This window comes from Columba livia, chromosome 2, assembly GCF_036013475.1.
Source record: "Columba livia isolate bColLiv1 breed racing homer chromosome 2, bColLiv1.pat.W.v2, whole genome shotgun sequence".
Taxonomy (NCBI): Eukaryota; Metazoa; Chordata; class Aves; order Columbiformes; family Columbidae; genus Columba; species Columba livia.
The window spans coordinates 126,867,740-126,889,812 of NC_088603.1; the positions used below are offsets into that span (position 1 = coordinate 126,867,740).

At 36.7% G+C, this 22,073-nt stretch overlaps 1 protein-coding gene across 5 annotated transcripts in view; it reads left to right on the forward strand.

Moving 5' to 3' along the window:
• Positions 1 to 22,073, forward strand: part of PREX2 (phosphatidylinositol-3,4,5-trisphosphate dependent Rac exchange factor 2) — a 177,790-nt gene that overhangs the window by 68,174 nt on the left and 87,543 nt on the right. For 4 of the 5 annotated variants that reach the window (XM_065053725.1, XM_065053726.1, XM_065053729.1 and 1 more), the window contains 10 exons: positions 5,427 to 5,576; positions 9,024 to 9,168; positions 10,230 to 10,330; positions 14,401 to 14,504; positions 15,857 to 15,906; positions 16,464 to 16,539; positions 17,271 to 17,343; positions 18,492 to 18,634; positions 18,743 to 18,835; positions 20,133 to 20,281. In XM_065053725.1, the coding sequence (XP_064909797.1) occupies positions 5,427 to 5,576; positions 9,024 to 9,168; positions 10,230 to 10,330; positions 14,401 to 14,504; positions 15,857 to 15,906; positions 16,464 to 16,539; positions 17,271 to 17,343; positions 18,492 to 18,634; positions 18,743 to 18,835; positions 20,133 to 20,281 (1,084 nt within the window). The remainder of the gene's footprint in view (positions 1 to 5,426; positions 5,577 to 9,023; positions 9,169 to 10,229; positions 10,331 to 14,400; positions 14,505 to 15,856; positions 15,907 to 16,463; positions 16,540 to 17,270; positions 17,344 to 18,491; positions 18,635 to 18,742; positions 18,836 to 20,132; positions 20,282 to 22,073) is intronic. The other variant, XM_065053728.1, reaches the window with a different exon arrangement.

Genomic DNA, 22,073 nt, shown 5'->3' on the forward strand with positions numbered 1-22,073 from the left:
ACTTTATTTTCTGTACTGAATTTTATCATAGTCTTTCTGCAATTCATTAAGCATTCGGAGTTCAAGTCTTGTTCCCAAAGCTCTTGCATTGCTTCTTGCCTTGATTCTGTGAACAAACTATGTTATTACTGAACCATTTAAACTCTTGATAAAGTTATTGGAAAATGCTAAATGTAAGGTAGAGAACTGTGCGGTCACACTTGATTCTCTTTACTAGACTTTTTTGTAAGAACTCCATGACATCTGTCTGGGGCTATGTTCTTCACCAGACCCACTGATTTAGTTAGTGGTTTAGATATCTCTGGGTGCACTATAGTGAATTTCATCAAGCCTTGTTGACTTAAATATAATTTATCCAATATTCCATATTCTGCTGTTCCCCTTGCTTGTATTTCTGCCCAATTATTGGCTTTATTTGTGTGAAATCTCAGCACTTTGTTTATGCTAAAAAGACAGGTGTTTCAGTCTTTTATGTCCTGTATTATTTGACTACCTTTCATTTATTTTCCTTCATCTTCCTTATATATGCTTTAGAAATAAAACAAAAAGTTTTCCTCTTTCCATTATGTCACTTCCTGAGATGGCATCTCTTTACTTGTAACTCTCGACTTTACTGTGGCCAGAGAGACTCATAGTAGCCATCTTTTTCATTATGAATATTCCGAGGATTCTCTAACTTTTTTCTTTTGCTGGTTCCGATCCCAGATGTTGCTATGCTTTTAGCGTTGACTTTAGCAAATATTTCTTCCTTCCTCCTTTCATGTTTCTCCTGTATTTCTCGAATCTGTTGTAGCTTTTTTCATTTGCTTGTCCTAGCTATCTAGTCCTTGATCTGTTTCACACGGTCCATTTTCCTTCCTTGTTTTCTTCCTCAATGAATCTTCAAGTATAATTTGACTAAGCACAAATCATCTTCCTCTTCACTGCAGATATGAGGAGTCCGATTTCCTCCAACCACAGGAAATTTTGCTAGTGTCCCCATTTCCTATAGCCTCACACACAGCACTGGAGGCTATTGTGCTTCCTTCCCACTTGCTCTTCTGGCCCATATCAAATCCTGTCACTTTTATGTATGCAACATTTCTAAAATCCATCCTTTTCACATTTCTGAGACATCAGTTAATTGGTTATTTTGATTTTATTCTCACCTGCCTTTTTTTTTTTTTCTGTTTTAATCATATCCCCGCATTTCCCACCTTCTCCATTTCAGTTTGGCCAATATCCTAAAATAATCATTCCTCCTTTCTATAGTTCTCTTTGAAATATGAAAATTTATCTGTTATTTCCATGACCTGTGGCACGTTTATGTCCTTCTCTTGACACGGCCTCACTCTTTTTCTAAAGAAAAACCTGTTTTCCTTCCTTACAGTCAGAAGTGCATTCCCTGTTGTCACACTGATGCTTTTTCTTTCACACAGATCCTGATGCCCTTCTTTAACCTTCTGCTGTCTCAGTTTCTGTACTGTTCTCATTTGTTGCACCCAGATGTCTTGTTTCTCATCCTCTCTAGTCATCCGCATTTGAACTGTGACCCAGTACTATTCTGCGTTCTTTTTGTCTCATCTCATTGCCAAGTGTAGTAGTCTAGTCGTCTGAGCATCATTCACATTAGTTTTGCATGTTCTCTTTTTGGTATTGTATTATTTTATTATCCTTAATCATCTGTTCCCCATCACTTTCTATAATTCTTAATTGAGAGTGCAAGCTCTGAGTGCAGAGTGCTTCTGCTTTCATATCTAGGCGTGACTTTTCTCATGTAGTCTTCATGGGTCTCTGCATTAATGACTTGAGTCTAGATGACACTTCCACAGTTCTTTACCATAGATTTTGGGATCGTCTGCTCACTTGGTATAAGGAACCACAGGGCTGCAGGGAACAGGGTAACCAAGAGCATTTGCTCTTGGTGTAGATAGATACAGGAATGTCGTCTGCGTTGTTTGTAAGTAGAAGCACGGAAATAGGAAAACAGATTCTCAGTGTGGTTTATTGTTATGCTAATGACATGCCTACAGAAGTTAACAAAGCTTTTTCTGAAAAGCAAATTTTCTTTGATGAAATTAGGTCTTGGCTGAGCAGTACAGTTGGTGGAAGCTTTCTTTTTTTGTTTCAGGGTCATGAAGCACTCTGCCTTTTTCTGATTGCACTGGTTAAAGTGTAATGCATATTACTTACCAGGGCAGACTATTTGTATTCTTAAAACAATGTGACTACCCAACCACCTGGAAGTATTAGAAAGCTGTATATTTTGTGATGGTATAGTTTTATTCATTTTTAAAAATTCAGTTTTGAGAGAAAAGTATATTTCTAAAGGCACTCATCAGCCATTAAATGAATGTTATTTAGTTTATGAAGACAAGCACTTGAGACTTAGGAAATACCAGATTTATGGTTGCTTATAGTATCTTAGTTCTGTTCCCTGCTTTCATCAAATGAGGCATGAAATAGAGAAAACACTACATAACAATAGTAACCGGAGACTGCGTCTCAAAGTATACAGAGGAGGAAGGGAATTGATATTATACAGCTATTATTTCCTTGGTATTTCTGAGCATCAGTGCTCCTAAGAACCTTAAATCTGAGAAACTTAGAAGTACTTCAGTACAGAGGTTTCTCTTTGTTTTTTAAGGGAAGCAACAAATTCTGTTGTATATGGCTGTAACAAATTGCTTGTTATGCATCTCTCAAAGGTTTGAGTCTCAAATTTTGAACAATATGTTACAGAACAAATCACAAGCTTTAGTGTATTACCAGTTATCCTTAGAAGACAATGTCATCTTTCATCACCTTGGGAAGCTGGAGGCTTAATGACTTGTTAAGCATGCTTGTTCATACTTTGTATGGAGCAACCTGAAGTCTCATGCTCTTCTTTCTTCTCTAACTATTATGTCAGGTTTGCAAATAAGTTTTTTAGCTTGACTGGCAGCTGTGGTTGCCTTTTGGTGAATAGTGTGTGTATATCCTGTGCAGCTGGCCTGTTGAAGCAGGCACACCTCTTGGCTGCCCATCTGCAGCTCTTGGCCAGATTTTGTGCGGCAGACAGTCCGAAAAAGGTTCGAGTTTATATGGGATGATAGTGTAATGCTGAAATCCATGCCCATAGCCTCTTGAAAAGGGTACTGGTGAGAACAAACTGCTCATGGGAGCCTTGGGAAATTGAAGTCATGAGGATCATGAGGAGCAATAGTGAAAGCAGGGCTGTTGCACCTGAAGTCCAGCTGGGCATCATCACGGTGGGTTCTTTTTGCAAAACTGGGTGAATACTACCCGTTTTCCTCCACCTGAACTCATTGCCATCTGTATACAGCCTCAGTACCCGGCTAGGTGATTGGGCTTTTCACAGAATTCGGTGAGCTTGTAGTGGTATGAGGTAAATGTCAAACTGCCTGTGCTCATTGCCCTGCAGTTACAGAAAGTCAGGTGCCAAGGAAGCTGCATGTTTAAAATGTCACCTCCCCATTGAGTTATTGAAGTGGCTGGATGAGCCATTTTTTCTGAATTAAACTACTAAGTTGACACCAAATTTGCGTCGAGAGTGACATGGGAGGATTTCAATTTGTTTACGAGCCCAAGCTGTCTTCTTTGTTTTTTTGGCTGTAATTTTAACTGCTCTGGTTCACTGCTTTAGAGATCATTAATATTTCCGTACCAAACACGGGTGTTGCGATGATGGGTGTACAGTAATAAAGACTGCAGGAAAAATATCACCCTGTATTTTTATATGTATTAACCTCTAACTTAATAAATAAACAAAAAGGTGCAACTAGTGCCATATTGCAGGCTTTACAAGTATATGCTTAAATAATACGAAGGGTCCTTAACCTTCCTTCCTCCAGTAGCTCTCTTGCCTCTGATCTCCAAAATGCTGTAAGTCTGTCAGCTGAAAGCTTCTGTCTGAGACTTTATTTTCCCTGACTTCTGACTCTGATTTTCTGACAGTGCATAAATGATATGGTGACTGGCTTTCAAGAAAGTTTTTGAAAGGGACAAGCACTATTGGGCATAGGTTATGTGAATAAAAGTATTAAAAGTGCTATAAAAATTAAGTGCTATAAACATGATGTTGGAAGAATAACTTCATCTTTTCCCTGTCATAGACATGCTTGTACTTTCTTACACACATTGAGTACTAGAAAGTTTCATTGGTTTAGAAATTAGCCATCAGTCTCATGATTTTCTAGTAGTTCCTGACATTTCCCAGCCCAGTATACAAAGCTTGGCTGCTTTCCATCTAATTAAAATGCAGAGTTATTGAAAGGATACTAGCATGTCTGCTGAGATTTATGATAAACCTTAGCAAGCATTTCAGCAAGGGTTTCAGTTTCAGAAAATCCCATCTCATTAGACAAAACAGTACTGAATTATGAAAAAGTATATACAAAATAAAAAGCTCCGTGGTTATTACAGTATTCTGGGCTGGCCCTAGGACTTTCTTGCCTCTTAATGAAGGTTCATGATGAGAGAATGTTGACCTTTGATTTTTTTTAATGTTTTGTACTGTAGTTGCTAGCTCTAGTTTCAGTCTGTATTTTATGCAAAAAATCTATTTGTTGTCATGGAACACTGTGCCTTACAAGTTCCCCTCCTGGAAATGCCTATAAACCTAATTGAGAATATTCAAGGGTGTTAGTTTTGGAGAGGAGTCTGTTTAGCTAATTTCTGAATAGCATGTGTGGCCTAGCATGTTATAACAGAATGTTATGTAAATAAAGACAGAGTAATAAGGAGTAAATTGTCTTTTTTTTAAGAGCATAGTGGTTTAAAAGTCAGGAGTCAGAAGGTCAAGATATCTAAGATTGGCAGTCGTTACCTCTCCCCCATAACGTGCACACTGAAGACAGGCTTGTTAGGAACATATTTGTGAATATATGCCTTTTGCTAGTGCATTCTTTTAAGGTCATAGTGAATCTTTTATTATATTTCATTTTGTGTAAACAAGTAAATGTATATATATATTTATTCAGGTACCCAGTAACGATACATCAAATACATATGATTTGCTTACTCTTCAAACTGAATATTTAGCCTTTTAAAAATTTAATAGTAAATCATTCAATCAGCAGAGCAGCTCTGAGTAGTTTAAGGAGCAAAACCATGATGCTGCTTTTAAAGGAATTATTTATTACAGTTTAACACAAACAAAAGTACGCTAAGTACCGTGTTCTGTTCTTTCAGTGGGGGTCTGCCTGTTTTATTAATGAGTTTCTACATTCTTCCTTATGCTAGGCAATTCTCTGTTACATTTTAAAATGGACATTATGTGCTAAAAGTTAAAAGTACAGCTTATTAACTTATAGTTCACAAGTGGTACATTTTTATTCTTCTGTATTTCCTGAGCTTTGCTTATCATGATAGGATCTCTTAATAATTGTAACGACTATTGCTTTTTTAAGAGTTGTTGCTCTTTAAGCCATTTTATCTCTTCCCAGCTGACTATCACAGCAGCGGCCACACTGTCATTAATGGCTGGAAGATCCACAACACAGCAAAGAACAAATGGTTTGTGTGCATGGCAAAAACCCCTGAAGAGAAGCAAGAATGGCTGGAAGCTATTTTGAAAGAGCGAGAGAGAAGAAAAGGTAGGTTAATAAACTGCCTTGCGTTGCTTTGCCAGAAAGCCATGCTGGTATTTTTTATGTTGAGATGAAAAGCAAAACCAGCTGCTCGGCCAACTTGTAGTGTCAGGTTCAGCTGAAGGTTTATGATTACCAGCTTGGAAAAAATAAATCGAACTTGTACTGGGAAAGGCATAATGGCTTGAATCATGTATGCTGGTAGTGAAAGCTGTTCTGGAAATGGGCTGATGATTTAACCTATGATTTTACAGCTTATCTTCATCCAGTATAAATTGTAATAATTTCATTGAGGTCTGTGTAGTATTATGATTTGTGTTATATGAGGGGAAGTAAAACCAGCAAAAACTGTCCTAAATGCCTTGTGGGATTTGTATGTATAGATTCCCTTTTATGACTGGACATTTGAATCACTGACATGAGCAAGTTTTCGATGTTGGATCTCCATGCAGATGATCCACTAGGAAATGGTACAGAATATACCCACAACTCCATCCTTCATGTATTCTCCCCTGCCCAAGAAAGTGAGAAATCACTGTTCACAAACAACTGTCTTTTTGAATAACTGAATTATGGTGGAAGAATACTTGGATGAAATATAATCTTGATCTCAAATGTGACCACAAATAACCTCATGCATTGAAGGTGAAACCAGCACAAAGTAGAACCAGGGAAAGATGACACATTGTCATCTTCTGGAGCTAATTTCATTTGCAAGCTAAAATATCCTAATCAGTAACAATGTCTGGAGCCTTGGTATTGAAAGAAGATGTGACCTTGTAGTTAGATATGGGATTCTTTTTCTGGTTGGCTCAGATTTCCTGTGGCCTGTTTTAGTGGCCGTTGTTTTGTGCCTCTGTTGTAAATGGAAACTAACAATACTTCATCTGATCGTCTAAAGTTGAATACTGGATGTTTGTGGAACATCTCTGCTACAGGACCAGAGTTTTGACTAGGGTATCAGAGCACTGCCTAATGAACAGTACCAATGGGAATTAATAATAGAAAAGCTAAAAAGATGCTTTGGAGTACTAAAATATTGACAGTTTAAAATAAGAAATGAAAAATCAATGTGGTAGCGATGGTTTCAAATTAAACAAAACCCAGGTTTGTCTGCTTCTGTGTAGGGCCTTGTCTGAACCTGGCTACAAAGATTTTTACCAAATCCCACTTCATTCTTAAATTTCTTGGCTCTCTTGACTCTGATACCTTTAGGTAGGAAATAGAAAAAGTGGGAGTACTTTATGTTGATGTATTCTTACCACTTCACACTACTCTATTGAGCATTTGGTAGCAGAGGTGAGTTTCAGGTAAACCTTGCCAAGCCTGAGGTGTGATCTGACCTTCCCAAAGTCAAGCCAGGACCTAGGATTTTATCATCCTGTGACTTGGGGAATTGTTTAAATTCTGGTGTTTGCAGTGGGTTTGCCATCGAGGAGACAACCGCAAAAGAGGAAAAGGACAGAACAGGAGAAGATTTGGTACACGCTTAGATTCAGTTTGGAACACAGTGTTTTCAAAAGTATTCTTGAATTTCTCAGTTTGTCTGTCAACTTATAAATTTATCCATCTCTGTGTTAATACCTCTTGTAACGCAGGATGTATTAACTTAAAATTGCATGCAGGTTGCCAAATGACTTGGGAATGAAACAGCTATTTTTTTAGAATTAAAATACTCTATCTGAATGTAGATATAAACAATTTCTCATTCACTGTGAACATACAGATGCCTTAATTGTATATTTACTCAATGAGACAAGGATCCTTTTCGTGTGTGTATATATATCTACGTAGGCAATTACACTGAAGTCTGAGTGACTGCACATGTGAGAACTGTGTTTTATCTCCTTTGCAAGTCCGAGACCAACTCAGTTAAATGCACAGACTTGCCAGATCTGTTGGGCTGGGAGTGAGGCTCATGTGAGTGACTCCGGGTTGCAGTGAGCTGCAGACCAGGGAAATGCAGCATGTGGAGCAGGAGCCGGACAGGGAAACCCAGCTAGAGTGTGCTGTGTAGCTGGGGCTTGCTGGGCCATTCATATTGGGAGACCCGGCAATTCAGAGAACTTAGGGAAGCCCAAACTACACTTTCATTTGGAATCCGTAGAGCAAAAGGGAGGGAATGCACTAAATGAAGTACTTCAGCAGAGATTTCAGCAGTTGTAATTGAAGTATCATCTGGGATCACTTAATAGATTGTTTTTTCCTGCTAGGAGAAATCAAGCTGAATTGGAAACTTTTTGCTTGGAAGTCTTTTGGGGGGCTTTCCTGTAACCACCTGAGACATTCAGCAAGTTAGCCATTTTTTTAAAAGGTGGTAATCTTTAAGGCTGAGGATGCTGTGATGGCCTGTTGCGGTCAATACAAATAAAAAACATTAACATCCAGTAAGCTCCAAAAGTAGTATTTTGGTTAAGTTTTCTTTTCTTGGAAATAAATCGCGTTTTATCTGTTTGTGTGGCATCACCACTATCAGGTTCAGAGAGACACTCTGATATCAGTTTCCATTACCATTGTTAGCTTTTTCTCACGACAAGTATATTTTTTGTGGCTATTTTTTCAGAATTAAAGAAGTGGCAGACTATTACTCAGATCTATTATGTACAGTTATAATTTTAAAAATGTGAAAATCTGAACAGAAACAGAGAACACATACATAAGACATCCCAGAAATGTGTGATTTGTCCAGACTTAATAATTGCCTATGGAGAAAGTGCATGGGATATGAAGGTCTGTGGTATTCCTTGGAAGCACAAGCTTCTGTGAGTAGCAAATAGGATGCATAATTCAACAGAAACTGGTTTTCATCATCTATTATTCAGAAAACATAATGATTTTATCAAGAAGAGAAACAGGAAAAAAAATAAATCAATAATAAGTACTGAACTAAAACCCTTGATAGTTGTCAGTTGTTGAGAATGTTCTGAAGCAAATAAAATGAGATTGTGTAGATGCTTTCGTGGAAAGGGGGTGAATCAATCTTTTGTGAAACTAACAAATGTATAACAGATAACTTGTTCATTGGAAATTTGAAAAAGTTTCCTTTATGTAAAAACATTTTTTATTATCACATGGTAAGAAAAAAATGAAGGCACTTTTCTTTTAAACTTGTGGAAGACATGACTACTTGCTTGCAAATGTTCATATACTGAAATTTGAAAATCAGTGTTAGCATTTCAATGGTGATGTTAGCAGTATCAATGGTGATGTCAGAACAGATGTACATTTTCAGCAACAATTTAACTTCACCATGAGGAAATTATAGATAAAATTTGATTATGCTTTATGAATCTTGGATGTTCACAGACGAATCTTGATTTTGAAAAAAATAATGGAAAACAATTGCTTTACTATTTTTGTATGTAAAATACCAATACTGCTTCTCCCTTTTGGGAAAGATATTGAAATATAATGGCAATATCACTTCATAAAATTTTAATGCATTTTTGGCAGGTTTAAAATTGGGCATGGAACAGGACACCTGGGTGATGATCTCTGAGCAAGGAGAAAGACTTTACAAAATGATGTGCAAACAAGGGAATCTCATCAAAGACAGGAAGAGGAAATTAACCACTTTCCCCAAATGCTTTCTTGGAAGGTATTATGTGCATTTTATAGCATGAATTTTAACCAGCTAAACCCACATTTTAAATCTTCTTTGAGATTCTGCGGAAACCACGCTTTATTTGTAATGTCTGTTAGGCCTATTTGCCTCCCAGAATTTAGCCAAAATGGAAATTGATCTGCCTGAAATTTATGGATGTGTACTCATATTCCAAAGTAGCTTTTTAAAGGGACAAGGCTGCAAAGACATGTTGCAAATATGAAAATGAATTAAATAGTTTCTTTAAAGAAACAATTCCCAACTTGCTTAATGCGTTTTTGTCTCTGAAATGCCTAGTTTAGAGTTTTGCTTTATTCCACTTAAAAAATCTGTCTCTACAACTGTTTCCATCCTCCTCTTGCCTGAATGTCAGGTCCAGAGTTACAAAATGCAGGTTACATGTTTAAAAATTGTCAGGAGAATCTTCAGAATGTCATACTATACCTATGGCTTAGGAAGACTAAATGCAAGAGGAGGAGAAGGTAATAGGTGCCCCAGGATGTGGTTTGTCCTCTTGGCTGTCAGGGCTCACACTGCTGACTCCTATTGAGCTGCTGTTGACCAGCACCCCCACATCCCTTTGTGCAGGGCTGGTCTCTAGGTACTCCTCTCCCAATTTATACTTGTGCCCAGCGTTACTCCATCCCAGATGCAGAATCTGGCATTTGGACTTGTTAAATTTCATGCCATTGATGATTACCCAATGCTCCAATCTATCTAGATCATTCTGCAAGGCCTCTTGTCCCTGAAGAGAGTCATCAGCACCTCCCAGTTGGGTATCATCAGCAAACTTGCTAATGGTGCACCATGTGCAAAGATGAAACTTCTAAACAAAAAAGGCAAGACATCTCAAGGGAAACCATATGTGTTTATGTTGAAATAATTAGAAAGTTTAAATGAGTCGGTTTTTTAAAGGTGATATGGCATTCTGAAGATCACTAGGCTTAAGAATCACTTACTAGGCTATTAAGAAACACAAGTAACTAAGAGGGAAATGTAGTAGATATGGTGGTACATCTAAATGTTTTGTGTGTGTGTGTCTGTTTTTAATACAGTGAATTTGTGTCCTGGTTGTTGGAAATCGGAGAGATACACAAATCTGAAGAAGGTGTTCATCTTGGGCAAGCTTTATTAGAGAATGGTATTATCCATCATGGTAAATATAATCAGTTTTAACTTACTTGTTTTCAAGGTAATTGTTGTAATTAGAATGGCCTTAATTTTGTTTGACAATGCAAGACAGCTTGTTGAATCTGCATTATATCTTTGCATGGACCTCATAGGGCCATTGTCCCTGCCTAGCAGATTTACTGAGAGAGGCTCCATTGATTTAATCAGATTACATCTATGCTGTTGGCATCACAACATTGCAAGCAGGCACCTAGAGAAATGTTGCTATTCTCTTGTAAGCAAAAATAAATTCTGCGGGAACAGAGAACCACCGACTGCTTTTAAGGATTTAAACCTTTTATTAAGGCCAGGCTTTTTCAGGCATACATGTTTAACTAAGAATTGTAGAAAAGAGTGAGCCACAGTTGACTGTTGATAAGTGTGCTTACTCATTTGTTAGGTATTACAAGTGGAACTGGTGGAATCCAACCTAGAACACAACAGTTTAACATTTTGAAATTTAAGACCTTATTTTTCACTGCATTCTGTAGTTACTAACATTGATCTTTTCATGCTGAAACTTTCAGTCAACAATGTTTAGTTCATTCTGGAGAGAAGTATCACTGAAATGATTTTTAAGCCAATAAGAAGGTTTGATTTCTGGAGATAGTTTGCATTGGCAGCTTTTTTCTTTTACCAGAGCAGGTCCTCGACTCTGTCCCTTTTACAAGGTATAGGCAACAGGACCATACAAATAAACTGGAGAAATTTCTGGTTTTGAAGGCATATTTGGCTTACAATAGCTACAGTCCCTTAAAAAAAATAGTGAAACAGTTGTGAAGTTAGCTTCAGTTCCAGCATAGATCCAGGGTGTAAATTTAGATGGAATTATTGATAATATACATTTAAAATCTTACTTAGGTAGTTTAGTCAGTAGTGAATTTAATACATAATTTCTTTGCCACTAATAATAAGTTCTTTGCCACGATGTTTTCAGTGTCCTTGTCTGGAAAGAAAGCTAGGGTAACAGGGTGCCACTTAGCTGTGTGCATTTGAAACATGCACAGATTAGGAGGAAAAACATTATACGTCAGTAGTCATGTAGTCTTTAATTCTTTAATGGCAGTCTACATGATTTTCCTCCACCATCATTCAAATGTCAGATGCTATTATGTTTACTACACACACAGAATTGTTTTCAATGGAATGATTCTGTTGCCAAATATTCTTCTCCTGATCTTGTAGTTCATATCCCAAATACACTCGTAGACTTTCTCAATACAGAGTTAAATGAATATTGTGTAATTTCATGAGATAAAAGGGTAATTATATTAGAGCATAGAAATGTGAGCCAGACATGCTACTTTGTATAGTGGATCCAGCTGTGGTTCAGTGAAAATAGAATTCTTAAAATAAAGTTGAATGAACCATCTGTTTTCACAGAGGGAGCAAGGGAGAAAGAAAGTTTGGCTGTTATTCACATTGCAAATGTTGTAGAGGGCTTTGTTAGACTTTGCATATTCACTGTGTCGGACATTATTTCACTGTGCTGGGCTTCATTCTAGCAATGCCAGACCCATGTTGTGATGGGCATTGTTTTGCTTCCTGCTGTGTGAACTCTTGCAAGCACAAAAGTTACGGTTTTCCTTTTTTTTCTCTTTCTCCCATTTTGCAAAATGGAAAAATGTGTTTATATGTTGCTGTTTTAAATCCATCCAGTGTAATTCTCTAATACATGGAATGACTTACATCAACCAATAGGCCGAGATAGTTTGTCCAGTCACTTGCTGTTGATGATTAGAGATTGACGCCTCCTCTCAAGGCAGTAATGAGTTTTGGGGTTACAAAAATAGTCTGAATATGTTTTAAAATCAATAGACATTTATGTGGCTGTGCAGTATTCTGGGATGATATGCTGATCTGAGTCAAAATTACCCATGCAAAAAAAGATAAAGATCAGACCAGATTAAACCTGGATCAATTCCCTTTTCTAATGTGTGCCATATACATAACTATCTCAACACAAAGTGTAGGTACATTGTCAGAGGTAGTGTACAAAACAACTTGGAGTTCCTTATTTTAGTGGCAATGCAGTGTTTTATCACCTTTAAGTGTTTGAAACTCTGGCCTTGCAAGTATATAGATGAATCTATTTAAAAAGAAGGCTACAGAGAAAGCTAAATGTTTTCATAATTTTTTTAAGTTTTCCATGTTAGTATAGTAGCTGATAGATCGTCTGTCCTTCCTTGTGAGTAGAACAAGCCAAATCAGGTCTGTACAACAGAAAATATCCCCTGGGGAAAAAAGAAAAAAAAAAAACCAAAAACGTTATTCCGTGATTTACAGCTTCCCTCAGAGCATTCCCTGGATAAATGTGCTATTTTACACAGTACTGTAGCTGGAAGCATCCTTGTCTGGTTTCCTCGCTTCCCAGAGCTCAGGGTTGCAAAGCCAGTGCGGTGCTTGTGCTCCACAGAGGGCAGAGCCTGCTCTGTTGCTTGTGGGCACGCAAGGATGGAGGAGTGCTTTGTGGTCCTGGTTCTCTCCCTGAGCATCTCTGTAACAGTGAGGAACAATTTGCCATTAAGGAATACTGCCCAGGAGGTGTTTTTTTTCTATTTTCTGTAGTTGATGGTTTTAAAAACTCTTAATGTATGCTAATCTAGTGTAATATATTTTGTCTCCAACAGCAGAGAATTATTTTTAATTGCAGAACTAGAAGGTATCTTTTTTTTTTTCTGAGTTAAATTGTCTCAATCAATTAAAATTCATTTAGATAGCTATACTAGGCATTGTATGTGAAAATTTTGTAGCCTATATTTGATGTATTGAGGAGCAATGATACGTAAAAGAGCTTAGGGGTTATTTTGGATAATCATTTTAGCGTGAACCATCAGTTCAAGGCAACTGGAATAGTGTCCTGGGCTTTACTGTTAGTAGATACATCAAATGCAGGCATACAAGTTATTTTGCTCTTACACATGGCACTCGTGAAACCACTTAATATATGAAGTTCAGTTTTTATGTCCGTATATCAAATGATGTGTGGAGGTGCTGAAGAGCTTGAAGGGGCATGAAAAATTATGCAGACAGAAGGCACCTTAATATGCAAAGTTTATGGTGCCTAACTAAATTTTTTTGAAGAGAATAAGGGATGATAGTTCAGTCACTTGGGATAGGAAGGCACGTACAGAAGAATTACTTCATGCTGTCAGGTCTGCTACTCTGATTAATGAAGACATTACAGTAGCCTCCTTTATCAGTTGAGGACATGGAAATTTAGTTTCAAAATTAAAGCTTACATCTGCAAGCAAACTAGTAATTAATACAAGATGGTTGTCCTAGGATGGTGCTAATGCCTGGTGCTGTCCTCAGCCGTCAAATGAATCAGGTGTTTTTCAGAAAGAATTGCTGTAGTACCATTGCCAGAAGTTTTGTATCATGTGATGTGACTGTTTAGACAAAACATTTGAAGTTGTGAGGCTGTCGTTGGAATCTTGTGAAATTCTGGAAATCCATGTTAAGATCCTTTCTCATAGCTCTTTGGGGAAATGATTATTGACACCTTTGTAATGATGGCCTCTCTTGCACTGAAGACCTTCAGCTGGATGTGTATAGAGGATGATGTTGCCTCTCCCTCTCCTCCCCAGTGCAAGACTGGTCAGATGTATTGTAGAGGGCTCATAACTTTGTTGATTCATCTGAGATTGGCCTCTGCAAGAATTAGAACAGAGAATAATGTGTGACGATAGTATGAATAGTTGCAAAAGAAGCTTAATTTGGCTATTTGGTTGACAAGCTTTTGAAAACTGCTAATGACAAGAACAGATTTAAGTGCTTTATTTTTCAGGCTGTTCCCTGCCTGTTTGCTTTTCTTAGTCTTTGCCCTGTGACTTGAAATTGTTTGATTTCTTCTGGACTACTTAAATATTGTGAGAAATATTGTCACCAGTGACATAAAGGAGGGCAGATGATCTAATTTGGCTTCCTGCCCTCCCTATCTGAAATCGACGTATTGCTGTTACTAGAAAAAATGATGCTGATCCTCTTCTCTCCTGTCGACTTCTTCAGAAATTCACCTAGTTTTTTTTTTTGTTTTTTTTTTTTTAAATTCAGTTACAGATAAGCACCAATTTAAACCCGAACACATGCTATACAGATTCCGATATGATGATGGAACATACTACCCCAGAAATGAAATGCAGGATGTGATCTCTAAGGTACGGAATGGAATAGTTGCTGTTGTTAGGGAGAGCATATCACAGATGGAGGTTCCGCTTGAAAAATAGTGTAAAGAATTATGCTAGGATAAATAATTTCCCATTACACTTGCTTATCTCTATATTTAAGTTACTCAAGTTCAGTTTTCCATTTGTAAGGAAAGATTTTGGCTTGTTATATGTTTTAAATAAAAAAAAATAAAGTTTGTTATTTTTTAGTTATTTTTGTTGTTAATGGTTTCATATGCAGGATGCATTCCCTGTGTTTCTGGGTGATTCTGAAGCTGATGTTTCAGTCTAGTGTATTTTTTAGTCCATTTTAATAGATATGAAGTTGTATGTAGAAAACTTTTTAATTTCGTCTTAAATCTGAGTGTCTCTTATTAGTGCATTAACAAGGCAGTAGATCTGCAGTCATGTAGATTAAGCACAGATAGGTAGTGCTGTCCAACTACGCTACTGAGCGTAACAAAATGATTGAACAAAGTTGCCTTTAAACTCGTTTATGTTCAAACCTCTCATGATTTTGAGAAAATGTCAGCATTTGGGTATTCCATTACGGTACTATCCACTTTTCTGCACTCAGTTCTTAAGGTATATCTAGAAAAACGTTCAGCGCCAAACTAACAGGCACAGCAAAGAAAGATGTAATCTAATTTGATGCAGCTTATAATTGTCAGCCACAGTTCTTTTCGCATGTTAAAAACTTAATTCTTTTTTGATAGTCTGCTAAGGAATACTAATACTAAGGAATACTAATGTGATATCTTGTTTTAAAATAACATATTCTGATGGTAGTTTCTTAAACTCCATCAAATGTTTTATTTTTTGTTTTTAATTAAAAACATTTCCAGTCTTTGAATCTTTTTGCTTTTAAAAAAAAAATATTAGTTGTAATTTCAATTTGTACCTGAAGTATTCATGCATGTAATCAAATGCAGTGTTTTTTACTTTAATTACTCACTTTGTGTGTAGAATAGCAACCAGTGACTGGGAAAACCTTAATACATGGAAACATTGCTTTATCTTTCAGGGTTGGTGTACTTTTCTTTGAAAGTACTGTACTTGCAGAATTTTTTTAGTGCTGCCTTAAAGTTCATCCTTTTTGCGTGTGTCTCAGTGAAGCTTTGATTAGATTGGAAATGTTTTCTTTCTGATAATTTCTTAATCAATATTGTTATCTGGAAATATTAAGTCTTGGCACATGAAAATATGTAGAAATTTGAACAGACTTTTTTTACTATCCAAATGAAGTCATTTAGAACATATAGGCTTCCTTACTGCGTCTGTTGCTCTTATATTCTCAGTGGTGTGAACGTGTTGTTAACTAACCTCATCTTTCTCTGTAACAGGGTGTACGACTGTACTGTCGCCTTCACAGTCTGTTTACCCCAGTAATTAGGTGAGTCCAATTGGGAAATCCATAAAGAGTCATTTGGAAGAAGTATGTAATCTGAAGATGCTGTGTTTGAATGTAGGAACCTAATCCGTCCTTTCAAGATTGGTCTCTTGGGAGTAATCAAACAAGATTGAAGGGCTATCATGACAAAAAAGCATAACTGAATCATTAAATGATTGCAAACTCCATTCAATATGACCTTTTTTAACAGAATTTTAGAACCTTCTAGGTTCTGATGGATATGCTTGTATGCTTACTGTATGTATTAATACACTCCATTACCTCATCTGGAGAGTCTCAGCTTTAACAAAACAACTGACTTTTTACTCCAGTGATGCTATCGCTCAAGTAAGATCTGGTCAGCCTCCTTTCTGTCCACATTGAAAGGGTCAACTTGCTTTTTTACTCCAGAGGCAACTTCTGAACTGTTAAAAAATGTTTCATTCCTTGCACTAACTTGTTTATAAAGTACACTTTTATTTTTTTTTCCTGTTAGGCTCTTTTGAGGTTTTGTTTGATTTTCTTTTTTAAATTTTATTTATTTTTTTTTATTTAAAAAGGGATAAAGATTATCACTTGAGAACCTACAAATCTGTTGTCATGGCTAACAAACTCATAGACTGGTTGATTGCACAGGCAAGTATAAACCTTCGGATTTATGTCCATTTTGCATTTGAGTTCTAATTTGAAAAATAGTGATGTATTAAGCAGAATAACATGGAAACACTTTGTGTAAGGGTTATTAGAACAGCGTGTGTGAGTGTAATCTTCTTAAAGTAAGAGAAATCAGCCGTCAGCAGCCATGCTGTTCATGCCTTTTGTGCTTATCTTCTTTATTTGCAGTTGAACTTTAAATGTGTTAATGGGACTTAGCTTTGTGATTCAACATGTAATATTATTTATGGCTTAAAATGAAATGGATAGGCTCTGAAAAGCTCCTACTGACTAGATGGATAAAAGTCAGTACTAATTTGTTGTCATCAGTTCTGTGTTATTTTAAGGGGACTAGGAACAAGAACAGGGTGTCCTATTCACTCAGTCACCATGCACCAGTTCTATAAAATGAAAGTTAAAACCTTGGACACTTTTAGATTCTATTAGTTCAGTGTTACTAAAATGTTTACGTATTTATTTGTAGCTATAAAGAGGTATTACTACATAAAGGTCCCTTCCAACCCAGACTGTTCTATGGTTCTATGATAAACATGTATATACTGTTTTATGTGTATGCTATAAGTGCATATATAAAAGTGGCGGTGGTAAATATACAATCATTGCTGCACCTGTGAGGTTATGCCATTATGCATAGAATCCATTTTGCTGCTGTATTGAAAAATATTTTTAAAAAATATGGTATGTTTTAACAGGGGGATTGCCGGACGAGGGAGGAAGCGATGATATTTGGTGTAGCTCTTTGTGATAATGGGTTTATGCACCATGGTAAGTAAATACATTCTGTACAAACTATGCTTACCTTTTATTTAATGCTGTCTACATACTTGGAAGGAAATGCACGGGCTGGTAAAGACATTACAGAAGGGATAGGAAGTCATTTCACTGTATTGCTGAAGAGACCTGCGCTACAGTCTTCAAGAAAAAATAGCTGTTGTATGCTCTGAATGCATTTTCAGTTGATTTTATAGCAGGTACGGAAGAATTCAGTTTCTAAAAGATTTAGGGGAGGCAGTGTTATTAGACACTTCGAAAGAGATTTCTTAAGTAGGTAATACATGTTTGCACAGATGAGACTTCAAAAAATTAGGAAATATGTAGAAAAGAAGTGAGACATTTTGGAGGAAGTGAATAAAGTATGGAGCACAACTTTAAAAAAGTGACGTGATGACAATAGGAGAAAATGGATTGTAGAAAAATGAGAAAATCATAAGGACAGTGGCAAACAAAGAAGAAAGGAGAGGAGAGATATGTTCAGTACCAAAAATGAGGTGAACAAGGTCACTCTTAATACCATCAGAGGGAAGATTTCAGTGAAAGCACTGAAGCAGTAGGTCATTTACTGAAATGAAAAGAGGAAGAAATGGTTTTCTCACCAATTTGTACAGAGAAGGAAGGAGAAATAACTTCCTCTCCAGCACTGTTTGTTCTTTTTCTTTTGACTTTTGAACATGCAAACTTCATCCGTCTGCCAGTTTCATCCACATCCCACCAAACCAATTTCTAATACTGAACTTGGCATGCTTCACCACCTGGGGGGTGCCAGAACTTGGTGGTGAGCATCTCCAGCAGCTGTCCAACAGAACTTTCAAAAATAATATTTAAAAATATTTTTAGGAAAAATCCCTGTGTTTGGAATTTTCACTAGAACCATTTCAGGCTAATGTGTCTTCCTCAGCTTGGTGGAATCCAGATGTTGTAGTTGAAGATGAGCACAGTGATACCTGTTTGTAATAGATCCAAATAAAAATCCTTGTTTATGTTAAAAATTAAGATTTACATAGGTTCACACACAAAGACAGTTTGCTAGCATTCAATATGTGTACGCATGTTCGGTGTTTTATGGTTCATGAAAGATATTCAAAAGTTTAAAAGAAAAGAAAAAGGATTAATATGTGTGGTTTTGTATCATATAGTGTTAGAGAAAAGTGAATTTAAGGATGAACCACTGCTGTTCCGTTTTTATGCGGATGAAGAAATGGAAGGGTCAAATATGAAGCACAGACTCATGAAACATGATCTGAAAGTTGTGGAAAATGTCATAGCCAAATCATTACTGGTGAGTGAAACCCAATTAGCACTACGTATTGTTGTTTAATAATGGGGATTTACTTTAGCTCGTCCTAATGCCTTTCTGAACAATATTTTTAACAATTTTATTTTTCAGATTAAATCTAATGAGGGCACCTATGGTTTTGGTTTAGAAGATAAAAATAAGGTGCCAATTATTAAAGTGGTGGAAAAAGGATCAAATGCTGAGGTATCAAGTATAATAAATTATCTTCCCTGTTTTATTCACTTGATCACAAGTCTATGTGTTGTACATCAGCTAGGAAAATCTATAGTAGTAGAAGGTAACAATGACAACTTTCCAAGAAAGCTGTGATTATGAATATTTTTCTTTTCTTTTTTTTTTTTTTAAATGTTGCTCTCACCATTATAAATTTCTGCTCAGGTAAATTGTTATACTGAGTGGTGATACAAAATTTGTAATTTTATTTTTATACAGTTTATATTATTCCAGTGATGACATTAATCTTGAGTGGAATAAACATTTTTGGTAGAATATTAAATCAATAAATCTAGTCTATGAGTTGCACTTCATATATTTCATAATAAAAGATGTATCAAGCTTTGGATGAAGTCTAGAATTTAAGAATCTGAATGAATAAATTACAGCCTTTCCATTTGTTAGTATTGCTTTAGATACTCTTTGGGTAAATTCATGTTCTGCTGAACTGCATGGGAGTCTCTATACATGTGAACATAAAGTATGAGTCTGTTCCACAAGAGAAGTAATTTAGACCTAGATTTCAAGCCTTTGTAAATCTCATGGTGGAATAGAAGTTTAAGATAAAAATAAATACAGCGAATCAATAATATAATACAGCCACAGAGCTGTGTCAAGGGTGGTTTCTGGCAGTCAGGTTCTACCATCACCTCCGATTGTGCTAAGGCTTAGCCTGTGCCCTGAGCCACTCTGTGTACTCCTGCCATCCAACTGCTTACAGTTCTTTTCATGTTAGACCAGAGTTTAAAAACTGTTTGCAATTTGGCTTGCCATACTTTTGGCTCAAAGGCCATGAAACATTTAAGGATATTGTTTTGTTCTGGCACTTAATAAGTGCTCGCTTACTAAAATATCAATCATTAATCCTTATGAAAAAAGGCTTTACTTTCTTTGAAGATTGATGGATGGACAACTAGGTAACGTCATAAAAAAATAAATGGGCCCAGTGAAAACTGTGTTAAATATTCCAAATATTAACTGATATTGTAGCACTGTCATAAAATCTTGATTAAGACTAAGTCTTATACTTATGTCTCTTCAGAATGAGTGTTTATTGTACCTTCACATCAATTTAACCAGTTCTAGAAACATTTTGTGGTGTAAGTCTTTCGTGTGTGATCTGTGAAGGAGATGTGAAGAATGTAAAGGAAGCGTGCGTGTCATTATTCCTACTGAGGTGTCATTATTCCTACTGCGTACTAGCAGAAGAAAATATAACGTTAGTGATTCTAAAAGGCAAACATACACAACTGTTACTGTTTTCTAGATGGCAGGCTTGGAAGTTGGGAAAAAAATCTTTGCCATTAACGGTGACCTGGTTTTTCTGCGCCCCTTCAGTGAAGTGGATTGTTTCCTGAAAGTGTGTTTGAACAGCAGAAAGCCCCTGCGGGTTCTTGTGAGCACTAAGCCACGGGAGTAAGTTGTTGTGCCTTTGGGGGAATTCTTACAAACTACAGTTGAAGTGAATTTTAAAAGACCAGTGGAACTTCAGACAGCACTGTTGTAAAGTTACTTTAAATGCTGTATGTAATCTGACTTTGTAAATTCAAGCCATTTGGTCTGCTTTGAATTTGTTTTATTACATTTGTCAGTCAGTAAAAGCTCTTTAGACCATCAGCTCTGCCACTCTAACTACATGCAGGAACTGCAAGTGTAAATGAAATTTCCTTGACTATGTGAATAGTTTTGACCACTTATCTCTCCCAATGTTTATTAAACAAGTTGCTCTGCCTGGGACTTAGTTGCTTGTTTGGCAGAAGTCAGACTCTGTGATCTAATGGGCCACTTCAGCCTGTGTGCTGGTTGTGTAAACAGCAGGAGCAAGTAAAGAGCTCCCCATCTTTATGTAACAGATGCATTTCTGTACACAGGTTTGACCTTTCCTACCTGAATACATTTTTTGTTATGTGAAATAAATAAAAAGTGAGGCCTACTGGCTGGGTTCAGTAAGTATGTAAATGGGCATAGGTCTATTAATAAAGGTAGTGCAGTTGTTACTAGTTTGTACATACCGAAGAAAGAAGAGAGTGAGAAACAGTGGTCAGGAGTAATTCTAACAAAATTTTGTAGGGTAAGGAGGAGCCACCCTGTGTTCCCAAGGACGCATGGGGTGCCTTGGGAATGGCTCTGGCTCAACGCTAGAATGACAACCTATTTTTCCTCTTAATAAGCAAAGGTGTGTTGAGAAATACAATGGCACCCGGAAATGGGAGAAGAGTAAAGAAAGAAAAATGGCATAAAGTTCATCATCTGGACTGATACTCCAAAAAAAACCCCCAAACAAGCAAAAACAACAACAACAAAACCCCACACCAGTAGATATTAATGTTGTAGCAAACATAAAAACCATATCTTGGCCTTTCTTTAGTATAGATCTTGGTTTAATTTCTGATACAACTTGCCAGTGAAAATGTGGGTGAATTTCAAGGTTGATGGAGATGATCTCGTGAATGAGGAGTTCCGAGGAGCTGAAGAGTTCTTTTCTCAGTGCTGCCTGCTTTTTGTCAGGAGCTGCTGCCAGCACAGCTGTGTTGGCAGAAGATACAGGTCTTAGCCTAATTCTTAGCCTAAACGGCCAGTGATGGTCTTCCATAGCTCATTAGCATGTTCACAAAGGATTTTCAGAATGAAACCATGTGGATAGTATCAACCTTAGTTTATATGTAAGTGTAGTATATAATGCTATAATTATGAAATATTTCACATGAAAATTTATTAATCTCAATAATGTTCTAATATTTTAAAAAAATTATATGCTTCAATGGGTTTTGGATCTCACCTCACTGATAGTAGTCATCAAATGCTGAACATTATGTATACCAGAAAAAAATGACAGTACAAAAATGATGCAATGATGTTCTTCAAAACTAGCTGTAAATCAAGTTTATTACAGCCCGAATGTATTTTAAAATCGGTTTTCAGCATCGATTTGGGGTTTTTTTCTGCTTTTGCACTGGCAAATGGAGTTCAGGGCAAAGATCCCTCAACTAATAATGGAGCTGGCTCTGGAAGTAAAGGCTACAAAGTTAAATCAGCGCACTGTTATGCATGACCTGACTAGCTCTGATAAGAGCTATGCTTTTTCTGGAACCCGAGCTGATATCATGTGGGCATGCTTGCTTACTTTGGGTGAGCTCAGGGCTTCATTTTTAGGAACAAATGTGAATTTTGATTCTCAGAACTGTGTTTTTGTTGGTCATGTTTGTCA